General features: G+C 42.0%; 1 protein-coding gene across 1 annotated transcript in view; it reads left to right on the top strand.

Annotated features, from left to right (window-relative positions):
* The window catches only part of itfg1 (integrin alpha FG-GAP repeat containing 1), a 162,562-nt gene that overhangs the window by 135,743 nt on the left and 1,685 nt on the right, over nt 1-25,134 (top strand). The window contains 3 exon segments of the mRNA XM_078246787.1: nt 16,272-16,396; nt 19,538-19,620; nt 20,376-20,493. Of these exon segments, the coding sequence (XP_078102913.1) occupies nt 16,272-16,396; nt 19,538-19,620; nt 20,376-20,493 (326 nt within the window).

The raw sequence follows: 25,134 nt of genomic DNA, 5'->3' as shown, positions 1-25,134 counted from the left end.
TACTGCCAAATTCTCTGAAACGCCTTTGGAGACGGCTTATGGTAGAGAAATGAACATTCAATTCACGGGCAACAGCTCTGGTGGACATTCCTGCAGTGAGCATGCCAATTGCACGCTCCTTCAAAACTTGTGACATCTGCAGCATTGTGCTGTGTGATAAAACTGCACAGTTTAGAGAGGCCTGCAACTTTTTTTTTTTACTGACTGGTTTTCAGACCCCCCCGGACCCCACCAATACAGTAAAACTGCACGTTTTAGAGTGGCCTGCCAATATCCAGCAACTTCTCCCTTTTTATATATATATATTAGGGCTGTCAAAATAAACCAAATAACGCGTTAAATAAAAAATTAACGCAGATTAATCCATTCCATATTGACGTTTGCATACAGACGAAAATCTGGTGCCACTGATATGTCTGCTCTTCTCTCTGCAGCTCTGAAACAGACGTTACAGGAAACACAAACCCTGCTGCATGTGACGCTTGTTAACGCTATACTCAACAGCAGCTAACGTTAGCCTACCGCTAGCTAGTTAACACTATACTCAACAGCAGCTAACGTTAGCCTACCGCTAGCTAGTTAACACTATACTCAACAGCAGCTAACGTTAGCCTACCGCTACCTAGTTAACACTATACTCAACAGCAGCTAACGTTAGCCTACCGCTACCTAGTTAACACTATACTCAACAGCAGCTAACGTTAGCCTACTGCTAGCTAGTTAACACTATACTCAACAGCAGCTAACATTAGCCTACCGCTAGCTAGTTAACACTATACTCAACAGCAGCTAACGTTAGCCTACCGCTAGCAAGTAGCTGGATTAAACACGGTTAAAATGCTGACAGCTAACACTAAACGGTGTAAAGTGTGACTGTGTTTTACTGTAGAGGATTCAACACCGGGATGTAACAATCTGCAGCTGCCATCGGAGAAACAACACAGACGGTGTGTTCAATGAAACTGGTAAACTACAGCCTCGTGGTGCATTTGAAGTTATTGTAAATGTCCTTTTCCTATCTGGTTGTTGTTTTTGTCGTTCAACAGCAATTTACTACTGAAATTAGTTATTGTTATACATTATTATTAAATAATTTCATTTTGACCATATGGCCTTAGCAATAAACAAGCCGTTCTTTAATGTCACCAACTGTTGTTTAGTACCCTTTTTTTTTCTTTCTTTTTTTACTTTCTTAAAAAGTATCGGTTCAGGCACCGTTAATTATGTATGTGATTCATTTCAATTAATTAATCACAGAGTGTGTAATTAATTAGATTAAATTTTTTAATCGATTGACAGCCCTAATATATATATATATATATATACTTGGAGAACTTTTGTACACAGGACTTTACCTTATGGTCTGTATTTGAGAAATAAGATATCCAAATGTCACCCTTTTTTATATATATGCATTTCCAATTTGTCCACATATTTTACTGTTCTGTAATGCTTTAGACTTACAAATTGCTATAAGTCTGCAAATGTAGTTCATTTTGTGTATTTTTGTAAACTGGTATGGCCGTTGAAGACAAAAAATATATATATATTTTCTAGATTAGAGGTCTTCATGGGTCCAAAAATACATGCCTGAACCCAGAAAGACCCTGAAATCTGTTACCCGGAACCAAACCCGTCTATTATTTGAAAGCTGGGACCCGTACCCATGCAGATCCGAGAAATGTTGGACCCAAACCCAGCCGGACCGAACAGATCTGTTCGGCACCAATTTCACAGCTGATTGCTGTTAACAAGTTGATTTACAAAAACACATTTGTGTTACCTAATGTAACGTTAGTAACCTTCTCCTCTGTGCCTGGCCATCCTCCTTGCCAAGAAAGTTGGTAAAATACATCCAGGTTTTTTGTTATTCCTCTTTTGCTGATTGAAACAGCATGGCTAATCCACTCATTAGTATCAGTTTAAAAGTCCACAAGCTGTCACGCTGACAGATGACAATCATGAGTCATTTACAATCAGCTTTGCAGTTTTATTGCATCGGGCATAATAAAGATAACTTAGACTTTAACTTTGCCCTTTTGAACTATAATAACACTGCTTGTTGTCACAGCTGCTACCGTTAGCATTGCTGATCTGCTATCAACTGGCTAATGGCCTTAGTATCACAACAGGAATCAACCATCTGCACAGCTTTTCCGAGAATATGTGGACCACACATATTTCACAGCTTTTCAAAATATTCAAAGCCACTTAAATGTGTCGCTTGTTGTGCAGTGTCATTACAATAGCTTCTTTTAACCCGACATATTTGGCTGTTAGTGTCACAAAGCTGCAAATTGACAAACACTAACAGACATAAAGGAAGAATGGTAACAACTCTGGGGTAGTCAGCTGTGTCCAGATGGGTCTGTCTATTAAGATTATTATGCACAGAGGGGGAACAGAGGTGAAAAGAAGAAAGGGAGGACATTTGAGAGACAAGTGACAGAATGAGGGAGGGCAGATAGAGAGAGACAGAAAAGAGTAAATGCTCATAAGGAGGAGAATCATAACAGGCCCAGATCAATGTGGAGCTCTTTGCAGACTGTCTAATTAGGCTAATGAGTTCAGGGGATTGGCAACGGCTCGCTCACATACACACACAGTGCACACACTGTACATGCTTAACCTTTAAAAAACACGTGTTCATCCACTGCAACTCATCCACAAACATATTTCTCATACCATTTATCATATCTTCTGAACCTTTTAGACATTTAGAAGATCCAAAACAACTTAGATGCGAATTCAAATGGCATGTACTGATGTGTGTTGACCTGTACATTCACTCAAAGCCATTCATGTTGTTTTTTGCTACATCATGCTGCTGCCTCACACAGCGTCGTAAAAGCCAGCTTATTGCGCTTGACATCATACTGATCCTTGGCCACAGTATACCCCTGTTCTCAGACACCTCATGATCGCAACAGTGAGCGTTAGTTACCCTATTCTCAAACAATTTTTTTGCACAGTGTTTGGAAGATAGGCTTAAAACACACAGGGAGAATTCACAAAATGCGAGCAGGATAGGAGAGTAGGGTGGATGAGAGGAATGAAAAAGGGCTGAAAGTCGAGAGAAAAGGAGATAGGTTAAAATGAGGGTGGGACAAAAGAGGAAGAAAGGAGATGGGAGGAGAAGATCCCATGGAGAGATCAGCACAGAGAAGGGGAGAGCAGAGGGAAATATGGGTGTGGAAGGAAAAAAAACGAGTGGATAGTTAACCCTCCACTGAGACATGGAGAATTACTATTGATCAGGCTTAGCATGCTTTTTCTCTTCCCTGTTTTTCACTCCTTTGCCTCCCTCCTCTGTCCCTCTTTTTCTTCCTCGGCATCCCTCACCCAGCCCTCCTCTAACTTTTTTCTCTTTTTCTCTTTTCTCTGTCTCTTCTCAGCCTGTAACCTCTATTCTCTGCAGCCAGTTTATAGATACCATAAATTGTCAAGAGACATTTTCATTTGTCACAATTGCTGTCTGCCTGGCTGTCGATCTCCAAACATCCTTGGGTTTAAATTAATGTAATGCTTGTATGCGTCTTAATGTACGTATTATGCACCTTATTAGTTCAAATGTATTTCTAGCAGTAAGTGTGTCCAAGGACGCATTCCTTCCTCAGTTTGTTTGGTGGATGACAAGTTTTGAAAGATGCTGCCATCATCCGTTAGACCATGTATTCACGCTAGCTTGGCTGTAGCCTCTTCATCTTATTTGCCGACTGTTTATATACTAGTGCAGATATCTTTAACAGCAAGGCAGATGCAGGCAGAGGCAGCGTTTTTTTTCATTGTAATGAAGAAAAGTAGAGGGTTTCAAAAATCTCTCATGATAAGCTTAACTTCATGAAGCCACCTTTTCACCACATCATGGAAGTTTTAACATCTTGAGTATACCTGTTGTGAGTATAAATGTTTTCAAATACACCCAACACTGGCTGAGAGAATATTATTTTTGGCATACTGTCAACTTTCGATTCCTTCTGCCAGTCTTGCAGTACACAGGTGTCATTTCAAATGACACTGCACTGCACTGAAACTCACCGCATTGAAAAGTCACTTGGTTTTGTTGCTTAGTCTTGTTGGCTTCATTGAGTGGTGAGTCTTGTCTCCAAAGTTTCTTAGAATAAAGGTATTTATTATAAATGCTTATATTCTTCTACATGCACAAAGACTAAAGCATCTCTTATATGAGCTTATGCCATTATGCTCGAAATGTTCTCTAATGAAACTCAGCTTTTTTTCAAATAATTGACATCATCCGGCAGATCCCGGCGGACCTCCGCTGCTCTGCTCCGCGGCGAGCTCCATGCGCTAGTGCCTCGGAGGGAAGCCAAACACCGTTCATCTGCACACACTGCCCACACGTACATGACACAGAGATGGTTTAAACTTGGCAAAGTATCCCTTTAATTTGTAGAAACCTGCTTTTTCCATTTTGTTTTTCAGTAAGGTCAAACTAGGGCGATGACGGCTGTCTCACACCACACACACACACACACACACACACACACACACACACACACACACACACACAGAGTGTCATTTAGGTCGTCTTCTGGGCGCAGGTGTCAACATGCTTTGGCACTGTAGAGTTTGAAAGGCAGTGCAAAGCTGGGTGGTGATAAGGACAGAACAACTATAAAGCCCTCCAGGTCCTTCACTGTATCACCACACTATCTCTCACACACACACACACACACACACACACACACACACACACACACACACACACGTTTGTTTCACTATCTTTGTGGGGACCCGTCATTGACATAATGCATTCCCTAGCCCCTTACCCTAACCTTAACCATCACCACTAAATGCCTAACCTTAACCCTTACCCTCACCCTAACCAGAACCTCATTCTAACCCTAATCCTAAAACCAAGTCTTAACCCCCAAACAGCCCTTTAACCTTGTGGGGTCCAGCATTTTGGGCCCCACAATGCTGTGCAGACCCCACAAGTATACTGTATTCCCCGGTTTTTGGATCCCACGGATATAGTAAAACAAGCACACACACACACACAGTATACACACACATTTCAAATCAGTGTCCAGATCTTGACACCATTGTATGGGCACTGAAGGGGTCTCTTCAGGCGAGGCGGAGTGTGTATGTGTATGTGTATGTGTGTGTGTGTGTGTGTGTGTGTGTGTGTGTGTGTGTGTGTGTGTGTGTGTGTGCGCGTATTCTATCCCTCATGGCTCCACCCTCCATCTCTGCAATTTGCTCCTTTTATCGCCATCAGGGGAGCAAATGGTTTCTATAGCGACAGGCACTAGGAATTTCTCTGAACATCTTTTTTTTTTCCAGTTTTGAAGCCTTGGGGAGTGAGAGTGTGTGTGTCTGCACTGAAAGCCAATTATGTTTATGACCCTTTTGCCTTTCTTTGTGGGATTGTGATGTTAGGATTTGCACATACAGTACTGTATGATGTTACTTTTAACAGTTGTGTTTTACATGTTTTATGTTTACATTCCTCATTTATTCAAAAAAAATGTTTAGTTGTTGTCTTAAAATCCCTATTTCCCTCGGTGCCTATACACACAGTTCACTTAGTTTCAGATTGATGCTAGATGTCACATGGTGGTCAAACCTCCAGACATGACGAGGTTTTTCATGAGGATACGTGTCATAGGACCTCGGCAGATGGACACACACACACGCACATGTTAACATGTTGTAGCTCCCTCTGAGGCATCCATGTTCTCTCTGTGTCTGAGTGTCTTGTTTCTCTCTAATGTTTCTCACATTATTATGCCCACAAGGAAGTACATATTTTCAGCTTTAATATCAGGGGGAGAGTTTGGATCCCAAAATCCTAGTCATTGTCCTCGCTGTTTGCCATTCCACTGAGAGAAAAATTAGGAAAGATAATGAGAGGACAATTAAAATGTCTTTCCCCAACTAAGAAAAACAACAAACCACAACAAACCACTGCAGGAAAATTACATTAAAATATCTCTAAATCCAGATTCCACACTGCTACATCTAAAATCAATGTGTTCTGTACTCAGTGACTAGCATACAGGAGTCAGCAACAATGTGAGAGTCTTTGCAGTATACATAATAGTGTGTGAGTGAAAGACATCAGACAAACTTCAACAGGACCATGATGACACAGACCTCCTCATTGATAAGTGGCTTTGCAAATTTGAACACAATTCAAACCTCAACACATTTTGTTACTTTAATATTTCCTTCACTTAAATTGCAGCACCACAACTGCTAAAACATTTGTTACCACCAAGTTTGTTGTGGTCACAAAATGTAATCTTTAGAAATGTGTTCCTAAAAGAAGAATTTGTAAAAAAAAAAAAAAAATAATAATAATGTTGTGTTATACAGCTACATGTGTAGTACACATGTAGTACACATCAGGAACATTGATAATATGGAGTACAGGCCTATAAACCTATCCAGAGGCTACCTGTAGACCCTAAAGAAATCTTGTCTTTGTATTATTAGTCTTGTTATGTCTAAAAAATAGGCCTTATAATGTTTTAAAGAGTCCTTCGTTGTTTTTACAAAAGTATTTTAGGCAGTAATGTTAGCCTAAGGAAGGTCTTGTAGTTTGAAATGTTGAAAAGAGAAATAAACTATTTATTTGGAGCCTAACAGTGTGCAGATCTCCTCTGTGTGCTGCAGTGATGTTAGTTATACAACTCGATTCTATGTAGTACGTTGTTGTTGTCGTAGGCGTACAGATTCAATTATTGGCAAATTATCAAAGATGGTTTATCAATATTAATAAAGTTATGAATATTGGTATTAATAACTTTACCAAATTGACAAACGATCAAAACGGGGCACCACCCTGGCAACCAGGGACCAATATTGAGCTGTGAAACGGTCTCATTAGGTTTCCTTTAAAATACAGATCTGAATTAATTTGATTCATTTATCTGGTGTTTTCTAAAGGAACAAAGGGAAGGATGACGTTCAAGCACTGACCTGTGTTCAACCAGCAATTATTACAACAAATACACAAAACAATCACAACAACTGCTATTGAAAGTATAATGGAATGTATTTAACTTCAAAATCATCAATGGCCAATCAATAATTCTTCGATCAATCAAAACCAATATACCTCTTTTATAAAACTACAACCAAAAGCAAAACAGCCAACCGACATGTAGCAGGCATGTGTCTGTGGGTCTGTGTGCGTGTGTGTGTGTGTGTGTGTGTGTGTGTGTGTGTGTGTGTGTGTGTGTGTGAGTGTGAGAGAGAGAGTGAAGAGACCGCGGGGTTGCTAGGCAACGCGATCAAGATTAGCCGCCAGCTCGTTCAAGCTAGCCTATGTGCTACAGACACAAATAGATACACAAATAGGTTTTAGCTATTAAACGCCCGTGTGTGTGTTTAGGTGTGTATACGCGACTGTCGTGGCTAACAGTGTTAGCTGTTCACAACACGTGTATGCATGTCTGGGTGGATGTGTGTAAAGGTGTGTGTCTGTTAGGTTAGTGTCAAAGAGGGAAGAAAAGCATGTTTTAGAGAAAGAAAAAGGAGCATTCGGAGTCTTGATTTCAAGGCTCTGAGGAATAAACACTCCTCTCGTCCACTCAGGATCCTGGCCCAACGTGAAGTTAGGGCAGAGTCTGAGACTTTGTCAACGAGGGGAAATGTTTATTATACGCACTCTGGTGTGCAAACAGCTGATTCTTCGCGGAGATAAACACACGCTCCATCGGTCTAAACAGGGCTATATTCAGATGGACCAACTGAGCTTATTATCTCACTAACAGTAACTAAACTCCGTGAACGAGCAGCAATGTAGCATTTTCAGTTCACAAGCTACAGTATTCAACACAACATATATCAACAGTATCGTCATCAAATGATATATTCACAGCAGAACAGATTGGACTCGGCGGTCCAATCAGATTAATAAATCACGCATGCAGCAATAGCACAAGTATTAATCAAAATCACATTAATGTCATGACACAATTTGCAGCATTAGCGGTCGTAAACATCAATAAACACACCTATTACTCTGCCCAGAAAAGCTCAAGCCTTACATGTGTGTTCAGTCAACGAGAATCCGGATCGCCCGTCGGCGAGTTCACGGAAAACTTTTCCCTCCAAAAGCAGCAGGAAGGGAACAGTTTAGTCGACTTGAGAAGAAAAACGTTGTTTCATTCTCCTGCAGATATGAAAACACTGGCGCGTGGTTTCATAGGATCCACGCTGGTCCCAGCACTGAAATTAAATCCACTTTGTTTCAAAAATGGAAGTTTTAGCACAAACTTGGGCACTGACCTGTTACAACCAGAGATGGAAAAGCGATGATTTTGGTGTGTCAGCAGGTTTTATAGGCCCCGACCTCATGCTGTGTTCAGGGTCTTGCTGAGCCAATGGGGAGATTCCGAACTGTCAAAGGTGTGAAAACCTTTGCGAAGGTCTGCCCAGAAGCCATTTTGTGGCCTTCTTATCTCCTTTTCTTCATTTAGGAGTTTGGAGCAAGGGATGTGGAATTTACATGTAGGCCAAAACCCTCTGTTTGAAAGACCACATGGTCTCTGAGTCTTTTGTCTCTGAGTGCCGGTTGGCCACATGTTCTTTTGTACAAGATCAGTTTATGCACATTTCTTTGGATCCAACAACGTCTTAGATCTAACTTGGTGGAGCCTGCAGAAACCCTGAGTCCAGTCCTAGTTAAATGCAGCATTTTGCAGTCATAATTATATTTTAGAACACCAAATGCCAGAAATGTTTTTACTCCATGATGCACTGATCAGATGAAAAAAATGCCTCAGCTTTCTTCAGTTATAAACTAAGGTCTGTATAGTTTGTTTTTACTGGCATTAAAACAGTTATTACAAGTATTTAAATGTATCTATAGATTTAAATATTTACCTAAATGTTTACTTATTAGTGCACTTTCAAACTCATGTCATCTGTTGTGTATTCTACCTGTCCAAGTTTTAAATGGGTAAGTGAATGATCAAGTTCAGTCCACTGGAGACTTTGCAGATTGGGGCAATATTTTTGAGGGACATAAACACAAAAATGTTTGGATATATAAATGAAGCACTCAGATGGAAAAGAGCTGCTTCTTCTACTTTCTTCTGTGTATTTTAGTTTTCTGGTTTCCCCTTTCTCTCAGCGCAAATTGGGCTATAACCTTTAGAAATCTGTGTATTTACTTTCAGAAGTATGTGTGTGGTCCTGAGTGTCCCCTTGTTCGTATTGTTGGCTGGGCTTTGAAACACTAACTCTTTGAATGTGATTTATATCGTGCCTGTGTGTGTGTCTGTGTCTGTGTGTGTGTGTGTGTGTGTGTGTGTGTGTGTGTGTGTGTTTTGACAACTCTGTGAAAATGAGAAATGTGCACACTCACGCCCAGGCCAGCTGCTTATGCTGCTTTGAATCCGCTTTGTCTTCTAAGAGATGGATTGTAGGCTGTCAGTCATGTGTACAGGGTGGAATCCCCTGCCAAAGACTCCACTGGCTCTGCCATAGAGAGATAGGACAACACACGCACACACACACACACACACAACACAGGCACTCCGATACACTGCTCTGCATAATACCCTTTGCCAGCCTCCCCGTGTTCTGAAATGGCTTTGCTCCAGCCGAGGCCACATTTCCTAGCCAGTCTTCTCACACACACACACACACACACACACACACACACACAGCACTCAGCAGACGCTAAGCCAGGCTCCCTGCCTGCAATGTAACCCTCCTTGATCCTCCATCAGACACACAGGAACACACAGGAACACACACATACACTCAGACCCACTCTGCCCTGCTGAGTGGCAGAGTGCAAGCCATCCACCTCTTGCCTACTGACAGGGAGCAGCAGTCTGTCAAAAAACATCAAACCCAAACTGGCTTAAAGGTCCAATCCTCTCAAAAATCCTGTTCTGTCCAGCCCGATGGACGGGGTTCAGTGTGAAGCACTGAGTGGCAGTTGGCTGATTTAAACGGCTTCCCCTGCTGGATCCATCCCAAAGTAACACTCATGCTCTTTCCTCTGTGTCAGTGCACTGTTAGTCTGTCTGGCATTTGATTGGTGGATATCAACAACAAGAAATTGCATTGCCATAAAGGCCACTTCATGGTTCATAATAAAAACAGGAGTAAGTGAAGGGGATTAGTAGTAGTCATAGGTGACAGGTGCTGCTGCAGAGTTGCTCAGTATAAGCAGCAAAACTAAAATCTTCATCTGGCTTCTGGTGGTTGTTTAGTTTAGTTGGTCAAATCCAGTAGCTGTGTTTCCCTCACACCTCCACACCACACTTTATTCCTTGCCAAGTGAGTTTTGATTGTTTCATTTTAGTTTTAATGCAAAGCTTTACACCAAGAAATGCTTGTTTTTTGCTGGCCTTATTTCTCTGGACATAGGCCAGTTTCAAATCCAGTTTCTTGCTGCATCATGTTCCTTCTTGTCTTACATCAGTGTTTCCTCTATGTAGATTTTGTAGTGGCGGCCCACCATGGTGGGGGTGTGTGTGTGTGTGTGTGTGTGTGTGTGTGTGTGTGTGTGTGTGTGTGTGTGTGTGTGTGTGTGTGCGCGTGTGTGTGTGGACAGATCTGCCCCCATTGCTAAAACAAATCCTAAAGGAAACACTGCTTACATGTCTTTTTGTTTTGGGGTCACTGTCCATCTTACTGTATATTTATTTATTTTTTACCCCAGTGCCTATTGCATGCTCAGCTGTCCTGGTGGGAGTGACTTGGTTCAGAGTTTCTTACGTTGTTTTCCTTCATGGTTTTTTGCATGTACTGAGGGTCTCAGGTCAGTTGTATAGCAGGTAGACAAGCTACATTAGGTAGGCTTCTCTTGGCTCTGTTTCATGTTTTTGCATACATTATTTACGCACCTAATTTATTATTTACCTCATGTAATTGTGTGCTTTGTGACTGATGATGAGTTAGGCGTATGTAGGATATTTCTATGTAAAGTCTAAAGTTGTAAAGTTTCTAAGTAAAGCAGGCCTTTTTTCAAGTTGGACTTGAATGGAGCACCATAACATGTTTTGGCCTCCACAGTTTTCAGTTTTGTAAAGTTTTCTCCGAGGTTCAGTTAGGTGGAGGTATGACAGCTCCCTGTGTGTGTTTGCTCCAAAGTAAGGAAATTATTCTGTCAGGCTGTGCGTGTCGCTGGCCAAGATATGACTGTTGTCATCTCCCGCAGATTTACAGCAGTGGGGGGGGGGTGTGTGTGTGTGTGTGTGTGTGTGTGTGTGTGTGTGTGTGTGTGTGTGTTTCCATACAGCATATCAGAATAGACACACTTGTACATTTTGTTTTCTTTATCGGGCTGCAAGTCACCTTGGACCAAGACTTAAGAATCTACAGCCACGGGGCAACCTCACACCCGGCATTGTGCAACACAAGTGTAGGGCTAAGTCCTTGGCAGTGTCCCAGGTTCGAATCTGACCCACAGTCTTTTGCTGCGGTCATCCCATCTCTCTCCCCCTTTCCTTTCATTCTCCAGCTGCTCTATAGGCTACTAAAAGGTAATAAAAGCCCAAAAAAGAATCTACAGCAGTGCTAGCAGCTCTGTGAGACTGTGTTGCACAGGGCTTTGATATACATGATAACATGCTTATATTTACCAGGTATAATGTTTACCAGGTTGTTAGTTTAGCATGCTAACATCTGCTTATTAGTAGCCTACGAAACACAAAGTACAACAGTGATAGGAATGGAAAGACTAGGGGTGGAACGGTACATGTATTCGTATTGAACCGAACCGGTATGGGCATCTCGGTTCGGTACATGAATTTACACGGAGAATACACGATATCAAAATAAATAAAACTTGCGTGCAAATGAATTAATGTAATGCGGAATTACTGTTAGACACGCGGTTCTTTAGGGACACCTAATCTGTAGCCCTGCCATTAGCTCTGAAGCTCCCGAGCTCTGCCTACATGTGGAGTCAGTCGGTCCAGTGAGTCCACACGAAGCAAACTAGTCCCTTCCATATACAATCAAACACGGACGTAGCTGTATCCCTTCTCGCCTCAACCACAAATCTAGGCCCGTTTGCTTCGCTGTTTGCTCCGGTATTAGCTGTTAGCTCCACCGTTAGCTCTTAGCTCCGCTATTAGCTGTTAGCTCTGCCGTTAGCTGTTAGCTCCACTATTAGCTGTTAGCTTCGCTGTTAGCGTGTGAAGCTAACACCAAAACTCGTCAACTGCTCTGTGTAACCGAAGCTGCTCTTTTAACACCCCTGCTCTGTGCATTCACATCTGAGAGCAGCGCTTGTCTCCCATATCACACTAGTAGCTGATTGTCTTATTTTGTTTACAAGTTCCAGATGGATGATGCAGGGTAGGCCTACTTATTGTTTACTGTTTACATCTTACTTTATACACTTCAAGCTGTTACAGCTAGCTCAGTGGACAGCCTGAGACATGCACAATAAAAAAATTGCCTTCTGCATTTTTGTTTTGCTTTTCCCTCCATTGTACCGAATCGAACCGTGATGTCTGAAACGAGGTATGAACCGAACCGTGACTTCTGTGTTCCACCCCTACTAAAGACATCATTTCTTTGGTCATAAAGTAACATGTATTAGATCACGTGTAACATGTGTTGAGTAAGATATTTCACTGGATAGGTGGAAACTTTGACCTGCTGATGGAAAGTCACGGAATGACCAGAGTGGTTAGTATTCATCCTCTGGGCACTATGAATGTCTGTACCACATTTCATCCATCCAGTAGTTGTTAAAGTGCTCATATTATGCTTTTTGGCTTTTTCCCTTTCCTTTATCGTGTTATATATCTTTTTTGTGCATGTTGTAGGTTTACAAAGTAAAAAAAAGCCCAAAGTAAGACTTACCATCTCCAACAGATAACACTGTTCACAAACTGCTCCAAACAGCTCTGTTGTAGTCCAGCGTTTACTTCAGAGACAAACTTTGTAACACACGTTATAATGGTCGCCTAGCTGCTAGCGTAGCGCGTCCTCATGCTCTGCTTCTGACTGGCTAGTAGTCCTTACCTAGGTACTGTCAGGGCACGCCCTCATACTCTGCTTCTGACTGGCTAGTAGTCCTTACCTAGGTACTGTCAGGGCACGCCCTCATACTCTGCTTCTGACTGGCTAGTAGTCCTTACCTAGCTACTGTCAGGGCACGCCCTCATACTCTGCTTCTGACTGGCTAGTAGTCCTTACCTAGGTACTGTCAGGGCACGCCCTCATACTCTGCTTCTGACTGGCTAGTAGTCCTTACCTAGGTACTGTCAGGACGCGCCCTCATACTCTGCTTCTGACTGGCTAGTAGTCCTTACCTAGCTACTGTCAGGGCACGCCCTCATGCTCTGCTTCTGACTGGCTTCTGACAGTGCTTACCTAGCTACTGAGCATGTGCGACTCCCAACAAAGATGGAACAGAAGTGAGATGTCTCACTCTGTAGCTAAAACAGAGAGCTCAACACACAGGGTGAAAAGAAGAGCTGCAGCAATGTGCAGTACAACAACAACATGGTGTTTTCAGAAAATTAAACCACTTGAAGATATTTACCTAAAAGATATTTACCTAAAAACTGGGCACCTGGTTAGCTCACCTGGTAGAGCGGGCGCCCATATATAGAGGTTTACTCCTCGACCCAGCAGCCGCGGGTTCGACTCTGACCTGCGGCCCTTTGCTGCATGTCATTCCCCCCTCTCTCTTCCCCTTCATGTCTAAGCTGTCCTATAGGAGTAAAGTGCCCCCCCCCAATAAAAAAAAAGAGAGAGAAAAAAATATACATTTACCTAAAAATGTAAATGTTAGTGTGAGAGGAAAAGTACATTATGTGGCAATCCATCCATTAGTTGTTGAGATATTTCAATCTGGACCAAAGTGGTGGACCGACTGAAAGATCTCCATCTCTAGAGCCACACTGCTAGCATGGCTAAAAAGCAACATTAACGGTCTGATATGATATATCTCCTTACGGTCATCTTCTGTTTTTGTGAGTGAATTTACTAGATTATCATTAAAAATCATGTATAAAATCCCATACAGCAGTTTCCACTCACGCTCACTCTCACGCACACACCTCAGTAAATGTCAGACACTCCAGGATTCATTCTAAATGTCTGTTAGAAGCCAGGGCTTTGTACTGCCCTGAACAAGTCAATGTCTATGAAACTCTGCTCAGCTCTTCCTGGAAACAGAAAATATTTCTGTCTACCCCCCCCTTTCGCTATCTGCGGTGTGCGATTAAGACAATTATGCTGCCCTTTTCACAACACTCAGCAACCCCAGCACTATAAATCTGGAAAAATAGAATACATAGAGCGATAGTGAAATTTTGAGAAATAAAGAGAGATGACTGATGAAAAGCTTTCTCGTATAGAAGGTGTCAAAAGTTGATGCCAGAGCATGTACGTAACAACATTAGGGACAAGCTTTTATTGCACTAACATACAGCACATTTATACCATAGCCACTGCTGTCTGTACCTTAAATTACGCTGAAGAATTTTGACCATGTTCCTAAGTTAAAATGTCAGCTTTGAGCTGTGAGCTGGACTGATGTGACCCAGGTTTAGCTGGGGGAGCCAAAAATGAACTGAACAAATGAACTGAGGTTAGGCATAGATTAAAAAAGTAAAGAGAGAAGCAAAGCTGTTGTGCTCCTCTCGGCCTGCAATAAGCAGTCCATCCACATTAGTTCTGATCACTGGCTGCCTCCAGGCTTTCTCTCTCTCTCTCTCTCTCTCTCTCTCTCTCTCTCTCTCTCTCTCTCTCTCCCTCTCCTTCCACCCATCTCTCTCTCCTTCCCTCTCTTTGTTTACCACGTAGAGGTTGATTTATGTCGGCTGCACTTGGCAGAGTTGGGTGGTGTGGGCGAGATACAGCAGCTGAAGGGTAGGGAGAGGGGAGACGAGCAGGAGGGAAGCGAAATGAGTAAGGCCAAGTCGGACTGATGTATCAGGAGAAGGGAGAGAATGATGAGCAGAGAGGAGAAACGAGACTAATGGTTGGATTAGAATAGTAAGCAAGGAGGGAAATATTACAGGATGGAGGAGGAGGAGGGAGGTTGTGTGAGGAGACAGGGAGAGGTGTTGGACTGGCCTCAGGTGTCTCACTCTCATTTGTATCTTTTATAAAGCTTCTTCATGTCAAAACATTCTCATGCTGCACATTACCTTTACTTGTACAGTTTAGTCTTATTGCTGAAAATCATAGTCAGGATAGGTTAGAGCTGATTATATTACATAGAACTAGTGATTCCTTTGGGAAAAGCAGGGCCGTTGCAGCTGCAGATCACCCAAGCAAATGGGGGTTACAGTATGTTAACATACACCGCTGGCAATTCAGTCAGTTGCATTGAGCAGAATGAAGAGAGCTTTATTCACAGAATGGTTTTTCACAGATAGTTTTGTTTAAAAGGGGCAGAAAAACACAAAATACAAATGCTACAATGTGCATTATTAGTTTTTTTAAGTATGTACGAAGATGAATTAAAAAAAAGATCTACATATTATGCAAATATGCCTGGCCAATTTCGAGAGAATGACCCAAGCAGGGAGTGGGGTTAAAATAAATAATGCCCATTATGTCACACCTGAGAGGAGTATAAATTGCGGATAATTATGGAACCGTTTTTGTGCTGCAAGCTAACGTGCTCACAATGACAGTGCTAACATTCTGATGTGCTGCAGGTATGTTCACCATCTTAATTAAGCATGTTAGCATTGTTTAGCATGCTCGGTATGTGATTCAGCTGGGATTTGCTCATAGTACATACAAATTTAGACTTAATGATGAGGTTAGATAAGAAGTTGAGGTTATTACAGTTCATCCTGAGTGGAACATGAGTGTTTGCACCAGATTTCATGGCTGTCCTTCCAACAGTCGCACTAAAAACTGCAAATGTGAATCTCATTGTTGTGCTAGAGGAAAAGTCATGGGATACATTGTGGGAACTATACATGTCTGTACCAAATTTTTTGCCAATCCATATCGTCGACGTAGAGATATTTTAATGGATTGGGGAAAAACTTTAAACCTGCTGGTGGATTTAGAGGAAAAGTTAGACGATCACCCTGCTCTTTAGGATTCATTCTCTGGGCACCACAAATATAAAATGTCATTGCAATCCATTTGGTAGTTTTTGTGATGTTACACTAAAATGTCAACCTCATGGTGACACCAGAAGAAATTCATCTTCTGGAGGCAATAATTGTCCAACAGTAATATGGACACAATGTGTCTTAAAAACAAAACACTGGGTCACAATATTTTTTTGAGATGAAGCTTTTATGACATTAAAAATGGTCTTTTCTCTCGCTCCCTTCCTGCAGCCAGTCAGTTGAGCCAGTCGGCTCACTTCTCCCTCCAGCTGCCCTACACTGTGCTGGGCCTCGGACGCAGCGCCAACTTCTTGGACCACCTTTTCGTCGGCATTCCCCGGCAGCCTGGAGAGACGGTGAGGAAATATGAGAGGCTTATATTACCGAGACACTTCACAGCACTCCTGTAGGAGCAGCCCCAGGCCCTATGGTCTCACAGATGTTTTGAGGGAGATGCATTTATTTATTTTTAGATGTGTGTCTGAGACCTGTAGCAGATAGAGAAAAGGAAGTAGGTGTGCTGAACAACCTTTCAACCCCCAGGGTGCAAATTGCATCAAATTTATAAAAGAAAGTATACTAGAACACTTATAATACCACTTACGTGCCCAATCAAGTCATTTCTGAGCTCCCTAACCGGTCCTGGATATAAAAGTGTATGGCATGCATGGCTGAGACAGTTAATGTCAATGTGATAAGTCTAAGAAAAAAAGGGAGTGAGAGACAAGCAGAACTCGCCTCGGGATCATGATGTTACGAACTAGAAAATCTTTTAAATCAAATGTAATTCATGGTAAGCCATATTCAAGCACTGTTGAAGTCAGTTTAAAAGAAGAGAGCAAAATAGTAATTTTTTCTCCTACCGCTCAGGCTTTATTTGACAATTTTCATTTTGTCTGAGGATTGTGAGACTTTTTTGAAGGGTATTTTGTGAAGATTCAGAAGAGGGATTTCCCTCCATGTATTATCTTATTAAATAAGAAACGCTGAACAGAAACAGCATTGTTTTCCTAATCTTTCAAAAACGTTTAATTCTTGGTTGAGGTTGTTTATTTTCTTATTTAAGCACCAGTTGATGCTGATGATGAACAAAATATGTGATAACTGGTGTTTATACCAATTGTCAAATGATTATGTCTTCATAATGTTTGCAAATGAGGGAACTACAAGAGTATGGGAGAAACCTGTAGTGAGGATACGTTTTCAAGGGGCATATTTTGCAGCCTTCATCATTAGAAATAGTCCAATTTTGGCAGAATAAATATGATAGCATACTGAGGCACTAGAGGCGAGACTAGGCAGTACAATGGCAGTGAGAAAAAGCTATTTCCTTTGCCTAGTCTGGTGATTAAAGATAAGAAGAGAGGTTGAATAGACAGTTTCTTTATGGCAGATAGTTTCCACATCCCGCTTATATATGTATCAGATAAGTGATGACATCACCCAGGGGGATTGCTAAAGGTGCAGCGACCTCCCCGCTAGAATAGAAATATCAACACCCCCCGTCTTTACTTCAGAGAGATTCACACACAAACACATGTAGAGCAAGTCTGAGCGTAGAGGATATACTGTATGAATGACTCTGGATGTGTGTGCCTCCTGTCATACTACAAGCCAACATTATATTAATAAAGTAAATAATTGATTAGGTTCATGTTTTTAATTTATTCGTCGGACACATTTCTACGCCACACTTCTTCAGATGTCAGCGCTCTTCAGTTCCGTTCTCTCACCATCTCCGCATTTCATCATCTATCTCTGTTCTGTCTCTCTCTTGTCACGCTGAATACCAGGCACGACAGGGCCCTTTTGTCCCCTCCCGTGTGGTACCAAGATCTTCGTCAAGCAGCTGATCAGAATTGTAGATGGGTTGGTCTGCGGCTCAGAAGCTGTAGTGCATCGAGAACACTCCTCTTCCTATGCAAAGAAATCTTTTTTTTTTTTCCTCCTCCTTGCCCATTCCTTCTACAAAGTGAATTAATGAATGCCTAAAGACGCGGCCCATTATGCCGAGTAGATTTATTTATTTTTTACCCAGAGGGACTAGGGAGTGGAGTAACTCCATCAAATCTACCTGTAACCGCTACACCGCCCTGCTCAGCCGGCAGGACTGGATCTTTCTGTTTGTCGACTCTCTTTATCTACTGTATCTTATTCTTGTTTTCTTTCTCTCTGTCTTTATATCTGTCCTGCTTCCATTCTCTCGCTTTCTCCCCTGCTGTGCCCTTTACAATTTTCTCCTCCGCAATGAAAGCTTCTGCCTGCTGTTTCACAGAAGGAGAGGTTTTGTAAAATCTACTTGGATATCTTCCATCTTCTGTCCAATCATTCCTCTCTTTTATTCACCCCTCCCTGTCTTTCTCTGTGAATCTCTCTCCTCCTGTTCACTTATCTTCCGCCCAGGGGATTCCCTTTGCTGCTCAAAGTGGTTTACTTCACTAATCAGTCCCCTACTTGTCTCTCTCTCTCTCTCTCTCTCTCTCTCTCTCTCTCTCTCTCTCTCTCTCTCTCTCTCTCTCTCTCTCTCTCTCTCTCTCTCTCTCTCTCTCTCTCTCTCTCTCTCTCTCCCTCCCCGTCTCCCTCACCCTCCATCTCTGTGTCTGTTTCTTTTTTGTCTGGTGAAAAGAAAGCCAGCAGAAAGTGATGCTGGGCTTTTTCAGAAATCATAGCACTGTTGTATGCAGAGGTTAAATACAGTCCTGTGTCTGTCTGATGTCAGATGTCATCATTGGGTGTTGAGCCTTAAGGATGAAACTACTACTAAAAAGGAAACTTGAACGTAGGCAAAGTCAAACCGCTGTCAAACACAGTGCTGCAGGCAAATGTTTTTATTTTCACCACAACTTGAGTTCTGATGTTTAACTCTTCTGTCCAGTTAAACACCCAAGTGCCCAAATCCTCTCACAACTTTTAAAGGACACACAGCTACAACATAACCAGCAGGAGACTAAGGGAGCTGTCAATCAAGCCCAGTGTACGCCCACACAGTCTAGAGAAGAGGTTTAATCAGGCAACATATCGTCGCTGTCGAGCAGAAACCTTGTATCTCCACATTGCGTATTTAAGTTACAGGTGAGAAAAGAAAAGAGAAAAGATGATGTTTATTTCATCGAGACATTACTAATATGACTCATATTCAGAGATTACGACTTGTTCTGCAGATGGCTGAACTCTCACACACACAGCCACAGGAATACGTAATCACACATGCAAATATACTGCACACACCCAGATGCACACCGGCTAGGAAAACTGTGTTGCTTCCCACAGTCAGAGACATTTATTTCAAGTAGCAGGTTGTCTGTGGCTTAAACGCACAGCTTAAAATAGACACCCGTAGCTAAGGAAAACCATGGGACCCTATTATATCTGCCCCAGAGGACTTAACATACATATTCTGAGTGTGTGGAAATCTGCATGTGTAGGCGTATATTGTTACCATAATGTATTACCATGGATGTGCATACCCAGTTCATGTATTTTCTGTATCTTTTTAGGAAATAAGGAAGAAGGAGTGGACGGCCATCATTCCCAACTCTCAGCTCATCGTCATCCCCTTCCCACACAATAAGCCCCGCAGGTACAGAAACTCTTACACTCGTAGATACATACAGATAGGTCACACTCTTAATGCCTGCTTTCCTTGTTCACATCAGTGTAATTCACTGGGAACCCTGTTGATGCTTGTTGCTAAGGATACCGTTCAACTCTTTAAGCGCCTCATCTTGATTTCTCTTCATGACATATTCAAGTTAATGTTACCTCAACTCGATACAGATAGCGTCCCTGTGGTGTGTCTTCACACAACAGTCTATTTATACACAGAGACACACACACACACACACACACACACACACACCTCACAGCATGTGTTCTCATGTTATCATGATGTTGATCACATGTAGCTCAAACCCCAGGAGGAGCTCCAGATGGCTGCACACAGACACACACACACACTCACCCTCCTCCATATAGCCACACATAAGCACAGACACACACCAAGAGTAAAATGAGATCTAGCTAGAAAAAGCAGGTGCCTTGGTATTGTTCTCACATACAGTCTAAAGTAACAGATTGTGAGATGATGAATTTAATATATCAAAGTGGTTGGATTGCTGGAAACGCATACAAGTTCTTGGAAAGCAGAGAGAGAGAGCAGTGCTTCATTCGGTTCAGCTGCGAGAAGAAAGGGAAAGAGAGATTTATTTATTCAAACTTAACGAGAACACAATTTCAGCTAATGTGTGCCATGTGGTAATTACATTGCTTTTCTGTCAGATGAAACATAAAAAACAGCACATGGCAAGTCTTCTTTTTATTTCACTTTCTCTCAAGTTGGAGCGCTAAGTTGTACCTGACTCCTAGCAACAGTGTGTTGCTGACGGCCATCGCATTGATCGGAGTGTGCGTCTTCATCCTCGTCATTATTGGCATCCTCCACTGGCAAGAGAAGGTCAGAACACACACACACACACACACAAACATACAATGGTGTAGTAAATGTTGGCCTCTTCCTGGTGATTTACTACTTTAGTGTGTGTGTGTGTGTGTGTGTGTGTGTGTGTGTGTGTGTGTGTGTGTGTGTGTGTTTGCTTGTTTGTTTGTGTGTGTGTGTGTGTGTGTGTGTGTGTGTGTGTGTGTGTGTGTGTATGTGTGTGTGTCTGTGTGTGTGTGAGAGAGAGAGAGAGAGAACAGATTGGTCACAACTAGCAGCAGATGGGTCTCACTGTCCCTGTCCTGTGGTCCTCTAGCTTCCCACTGAGACACACATACACACTCTATTTCTTTCTCTTTCCCTTCCTCTGTCTATCTATCTCTCTCTCTCTCTCTCTCCCTCTCTCTCCCTCTCTCTCTCTCTCCCCCTGGGCCACAACCTGGAAGGACGTTCAGCTGTAATTGCCTGCTTCTGTTCTTTCAGCATGGCAGATCTGCTGTTCATTATTGCCATAAATACCCCCTCCAGGGAGTCAATGCATGTGTGTTTTGTGCTTCCTCCTGGTCCGGTTGTTGTTTCAGTCACACACACACATACACAGTATGGCCACATATACCCAGACATAGCACGGTTGAGGACACACAGACACAAATGGTATTTAACAATATTTCTTGCAAATGTACTTTTTGGGGGGGGGGGTTCTTAGGATTGCTTCTTTTTTCATCTACACACTGTGGTAGTGCTATCTGCTGGGCTGAGCGGTACAGTAAGTTGCTGGCATCTTCTCCAAGCCATCTGCCGCGGGAGTGTGTGCGTTTAATGTGTGCGTGTGTGTGTGCGTGCATGCGTGTTTGTCTACACTCAGGGTGGCATGTGTGCATGGTTACACACACACGCACTCTAATTGCCCTCTTTTTTGGATATGTGGGCGCGAGCATCGGCTTTATCTGAACCAACACTGCATTTAAAAAAGAAACACAGCTGGTGCCTGAACCAAGTGTCTACACACACCTAGCCAGCTCAGGTGGATAGGAGGACATATGTTTGTGTTTGTGTGTGTGTGTGTGTGTGTGTGTGTGTGTGTGTGTGTGTGTGTGTGTGTGTGTGTCTCTGTTGAGAAACAACAGAGTGAGAGGAAGAAAGAGGAAAATGCTAATTTGAAAAAAAGTTCTTACAGCATTCTTCACATGAAATCAAATCTGCCATGTTCATACAGGCAGAATGATGGGTTTGAACCCACAAAGAACCAATGTATTTGGCTTTGATCACTGTAATGTGCTGAGGCTGACCAGTCGGAGTAATCAGACAATGTCTGCCTTGTTCACTAGTTCCCCAATATAGTTGCAAAGTAGGGGGAGCCGCTGGTTCGGGAGTATTTTTGTCGTAGTGATTATCCAGTTTCTTTTAGTGTAGAGAGACTAGAGAAAATTCAGAAAGCTTTGTTGTTGCAAATCAGAACAAGAAACAGTTGCTGAATATACATTTAACACTGACTTTAAACTGCTGAATGTATTATCAGGTTTCTACCAAACATAATCTCTAGCTTCTTGTTGTGCACACAACAGAATTTTATGTTGTGTGCAGATGTTTCACACTAAAATGGGAATTCATAGTTGGCTTTTGGACTTTTATCAAAGAATGGGAATTTTCTAACTCAATTCCTCAGCTGAGCCATTCAGCCAGGAGAGTCTCATGCCCATCCAAGTCATGGAAGTTTGCCAACTGCGAGTCACCTCTCGTTGTCTGTGCAGAAAAATGAATGATTATTTTACTTACTGTTACTTGGGCTCCTGAAAAAACTACTCCCTCTCCCATAACTCTATACACATCACCTGAAATTAACCTTAAAGAGAAAAAGGTCAAAACCTAACACTTTTGTATGAAGTATATATATAGTATATAAAAAACAGTCATATATAGTACATACACAGTACATGGGGAGGTCTTTACCCAGATGTGCCTGTGTATAAGTGTGGCATTCTATGAAACCATTTACTAGAGGGTCGCTGGTTCAAATCCCCGTACGGACAAAAGTACGGAGTGTGGATTGGTAGCTGGAGAGATGCCAGTTCACCTCCTGGGCACTGCCAAGATGCTCTTGAGTAAGGCACCGTACCCCCCCCCAAGCGCTCAGGGTGCTGGTCCAGCACAGGCAGCCCACTCACTCTGAATAGGGTAACCCACTAACCCCTATACTGAATAGGTCCTGAGCGCATGCGTGTGTGTGTGTGTGTGTGTGTGTGTGTGTGTGTGTATATATATATATATATATTTCAGGCATGTGTGTAGTGATTTCTAACAAAAAACAGAATGTAAATTGTTCTTTCCCCACAATATAAAGTATAAATTATAAATTATATACTCATTGGAAGTGTCATAAAGACATAAATGCTAAGATAAAAAGTATGTACGCACATACATAAGGGATTTGGAAATATTTAAGAACTTTATGAACTTAATTGAGAAATCCTCATCTATGCCTCCTAGGGGGGGGGGGGGGGGGGGTCTGGCGTGCTTCTCTCTTTTTTCTGAGCCGGGCTTAATCACTTTTATGGCTATAAAAAACAGTGAGGAATTTGTTAAATCATTCCTGCTGTGTTCTGTGATCTTCTCCAAATGTGATGTTATACCTATGAATATTTTACCACATGAGCACTATATCATAATAATATTAATAGCGTTTGTAGTTTTGCATGTAATGGAATGCTGATAACAATTTCTAACCATGAATCAGAACATTTCCATTTCTAGTTTAAGCAGCGAACAGTGTTGGTCTTTCTCTGGAGGGACAAACACACCCCCAGTGTCCCTAGACTGCAGCACTGTGTTCAGACTGACAGCTTTTGAAAACTCAGCTGGCCTTGCTAACTAAAAGATGCACATCTTGACCGACAGGCTAATGTGGTGTAACCTTCTGCACCATCCAGGGAATTAAGATTGAGGGTGCATTCTGTATCCCGGTCGCTAACACCCTCCCTCATATCTCATCTTCTCCCACCTCTTTTACGGCGGGGCATCCACTAAGGTCAGGGCGAGCTGATTGACATTTGGCATTTCTGTGTGTTTGCGCTGCTGCCTCTGGTATTTGCTCTTCTAATAACAAAGTCAGGTTGAGGGCAGAAGCGCAGGGGCAAAGACGTGCCGTCCTGCCTAACAAGCTAACAGGGCTTTTACACAACTTCCGTGAACTTCTGTGCAATGTGATATTAGCTGGGTTAATAATGGAAATGAAACAGAAATATCCATATGAATATATATATATATAATTTGGATAGTAAGTATTTAAAGAAAAGGTGGGCGGAAAAAACATGTTATGAAGCAGAATGTAATCAATCTCCTCTCCTAAGATTCATCATCTTGATGCAGGACATGTAGGCCAGACTTAATTAGTTGACATTAGAGCCTAGTGAGACTACAGCATACCTCACAGTAGCTTTCCACCTGCTTTCAGACGCTTCACTGTGTCATTAAACCTTCAGATGGACACAAATCAATGCTCTGCTGCTTAATGATGACTCAGGCCCCAGGATGACAATTTGGTGGTATCCCCTGGATAGTCAATTAAACCAGGCATCAACAGCAGCATAGCCCATTGGCTTGGCTATCCAAAGGAAAGAACATCACATCAATCCATCTGCTCCTTCCAAATACGTTGCCCTAAAAAAGAAAGGGAAAAAAGCACGGCATCAATCAATACGAGGCGCTGGTATCTTGGAAGATAGATGAAGGCTTTATTACAAATCAAAACTGACGGGATAAAAAATGCAGTAAATGTGTTGCTGCCCATCTTTTGGGTGCAGCAAATGAGTCAACATCAGGGAAGGAGTGGCTGTCCTTTAAAAGGGGACAGTCAAGTCTTTTCTCATGTCCTGAGACTGGGTTCTGTCTTTCTGTACAAAAACATGAGCTGCTCTACTGCAACATTTAGACAAAGTGTTGAGGGAATTGAGGATTGTTCCATTCAAATACTTTAGAAATTGATGCCCATTTTCTTCCGTCCTCAGTTCATCACTGATCCCACCTAACAGATCTAAATGAATTATTGACTGCACTGTCACCCGTCCAGATGATATGGGATCTCTTTTTTTCTTACGGGCTCAACTACTGTCAAATGGCGGTCTCTACAAAAGTGTGATGACCATCAAACGTCTTTACAATGTACTGCCGACATCAAGTTATACTGCCGTATAACTTGATGTCCGGTCTTTTCTGAGCCATTATGAACTACTGGAATTATATGTTATTGTGAAATGTTACACTTAAAGTGATATTCCATGCACTGTCTATCCTTTGAGATCGACACACTAACCCCCCTCAAAGGTTGAAAGTGAAATTATTTAAATATTGTTCTTAATACACCTTTCATTTTAATGCTACTTTTTAAATCCGAGGGAAATGAATGTACCTTTTACTCCACTACATTCATTGGACAGCTATAGTTATAATATACAAGTCAGAATCAGAATTGACTTTATTGTCATTTTAAGTGCATACGAAATTAAAAGTGATACTCTGTAAAACACACATTAAACTAAGAACATGGAGCAGAGAATGTGAAACTGATAAAAGGATTGAAAATAGAGTAAATAGTGAATTAATTTAGTAAGTACATAAGGATACTATAAGGATATAAAGTAGGTAAAATTAGCTCCACCTGGC

This window comes from Sander vitreus, chromosome 1 (assembly GCF_031162955.1).
Source record: "Sander vitreus isolate 19-12246 chromosome 1, sanVit1, whole genome shotgun sequence".
NCBI classification, from domain to species: Eukaryota; Metazoa; Chordata; class Actinopteri; order Perciformes; family Percidae; genus Sander; species Sander vitreus.
This window is presented reverse-complemented; position numbering and strand designations above follow the sequence as displayed.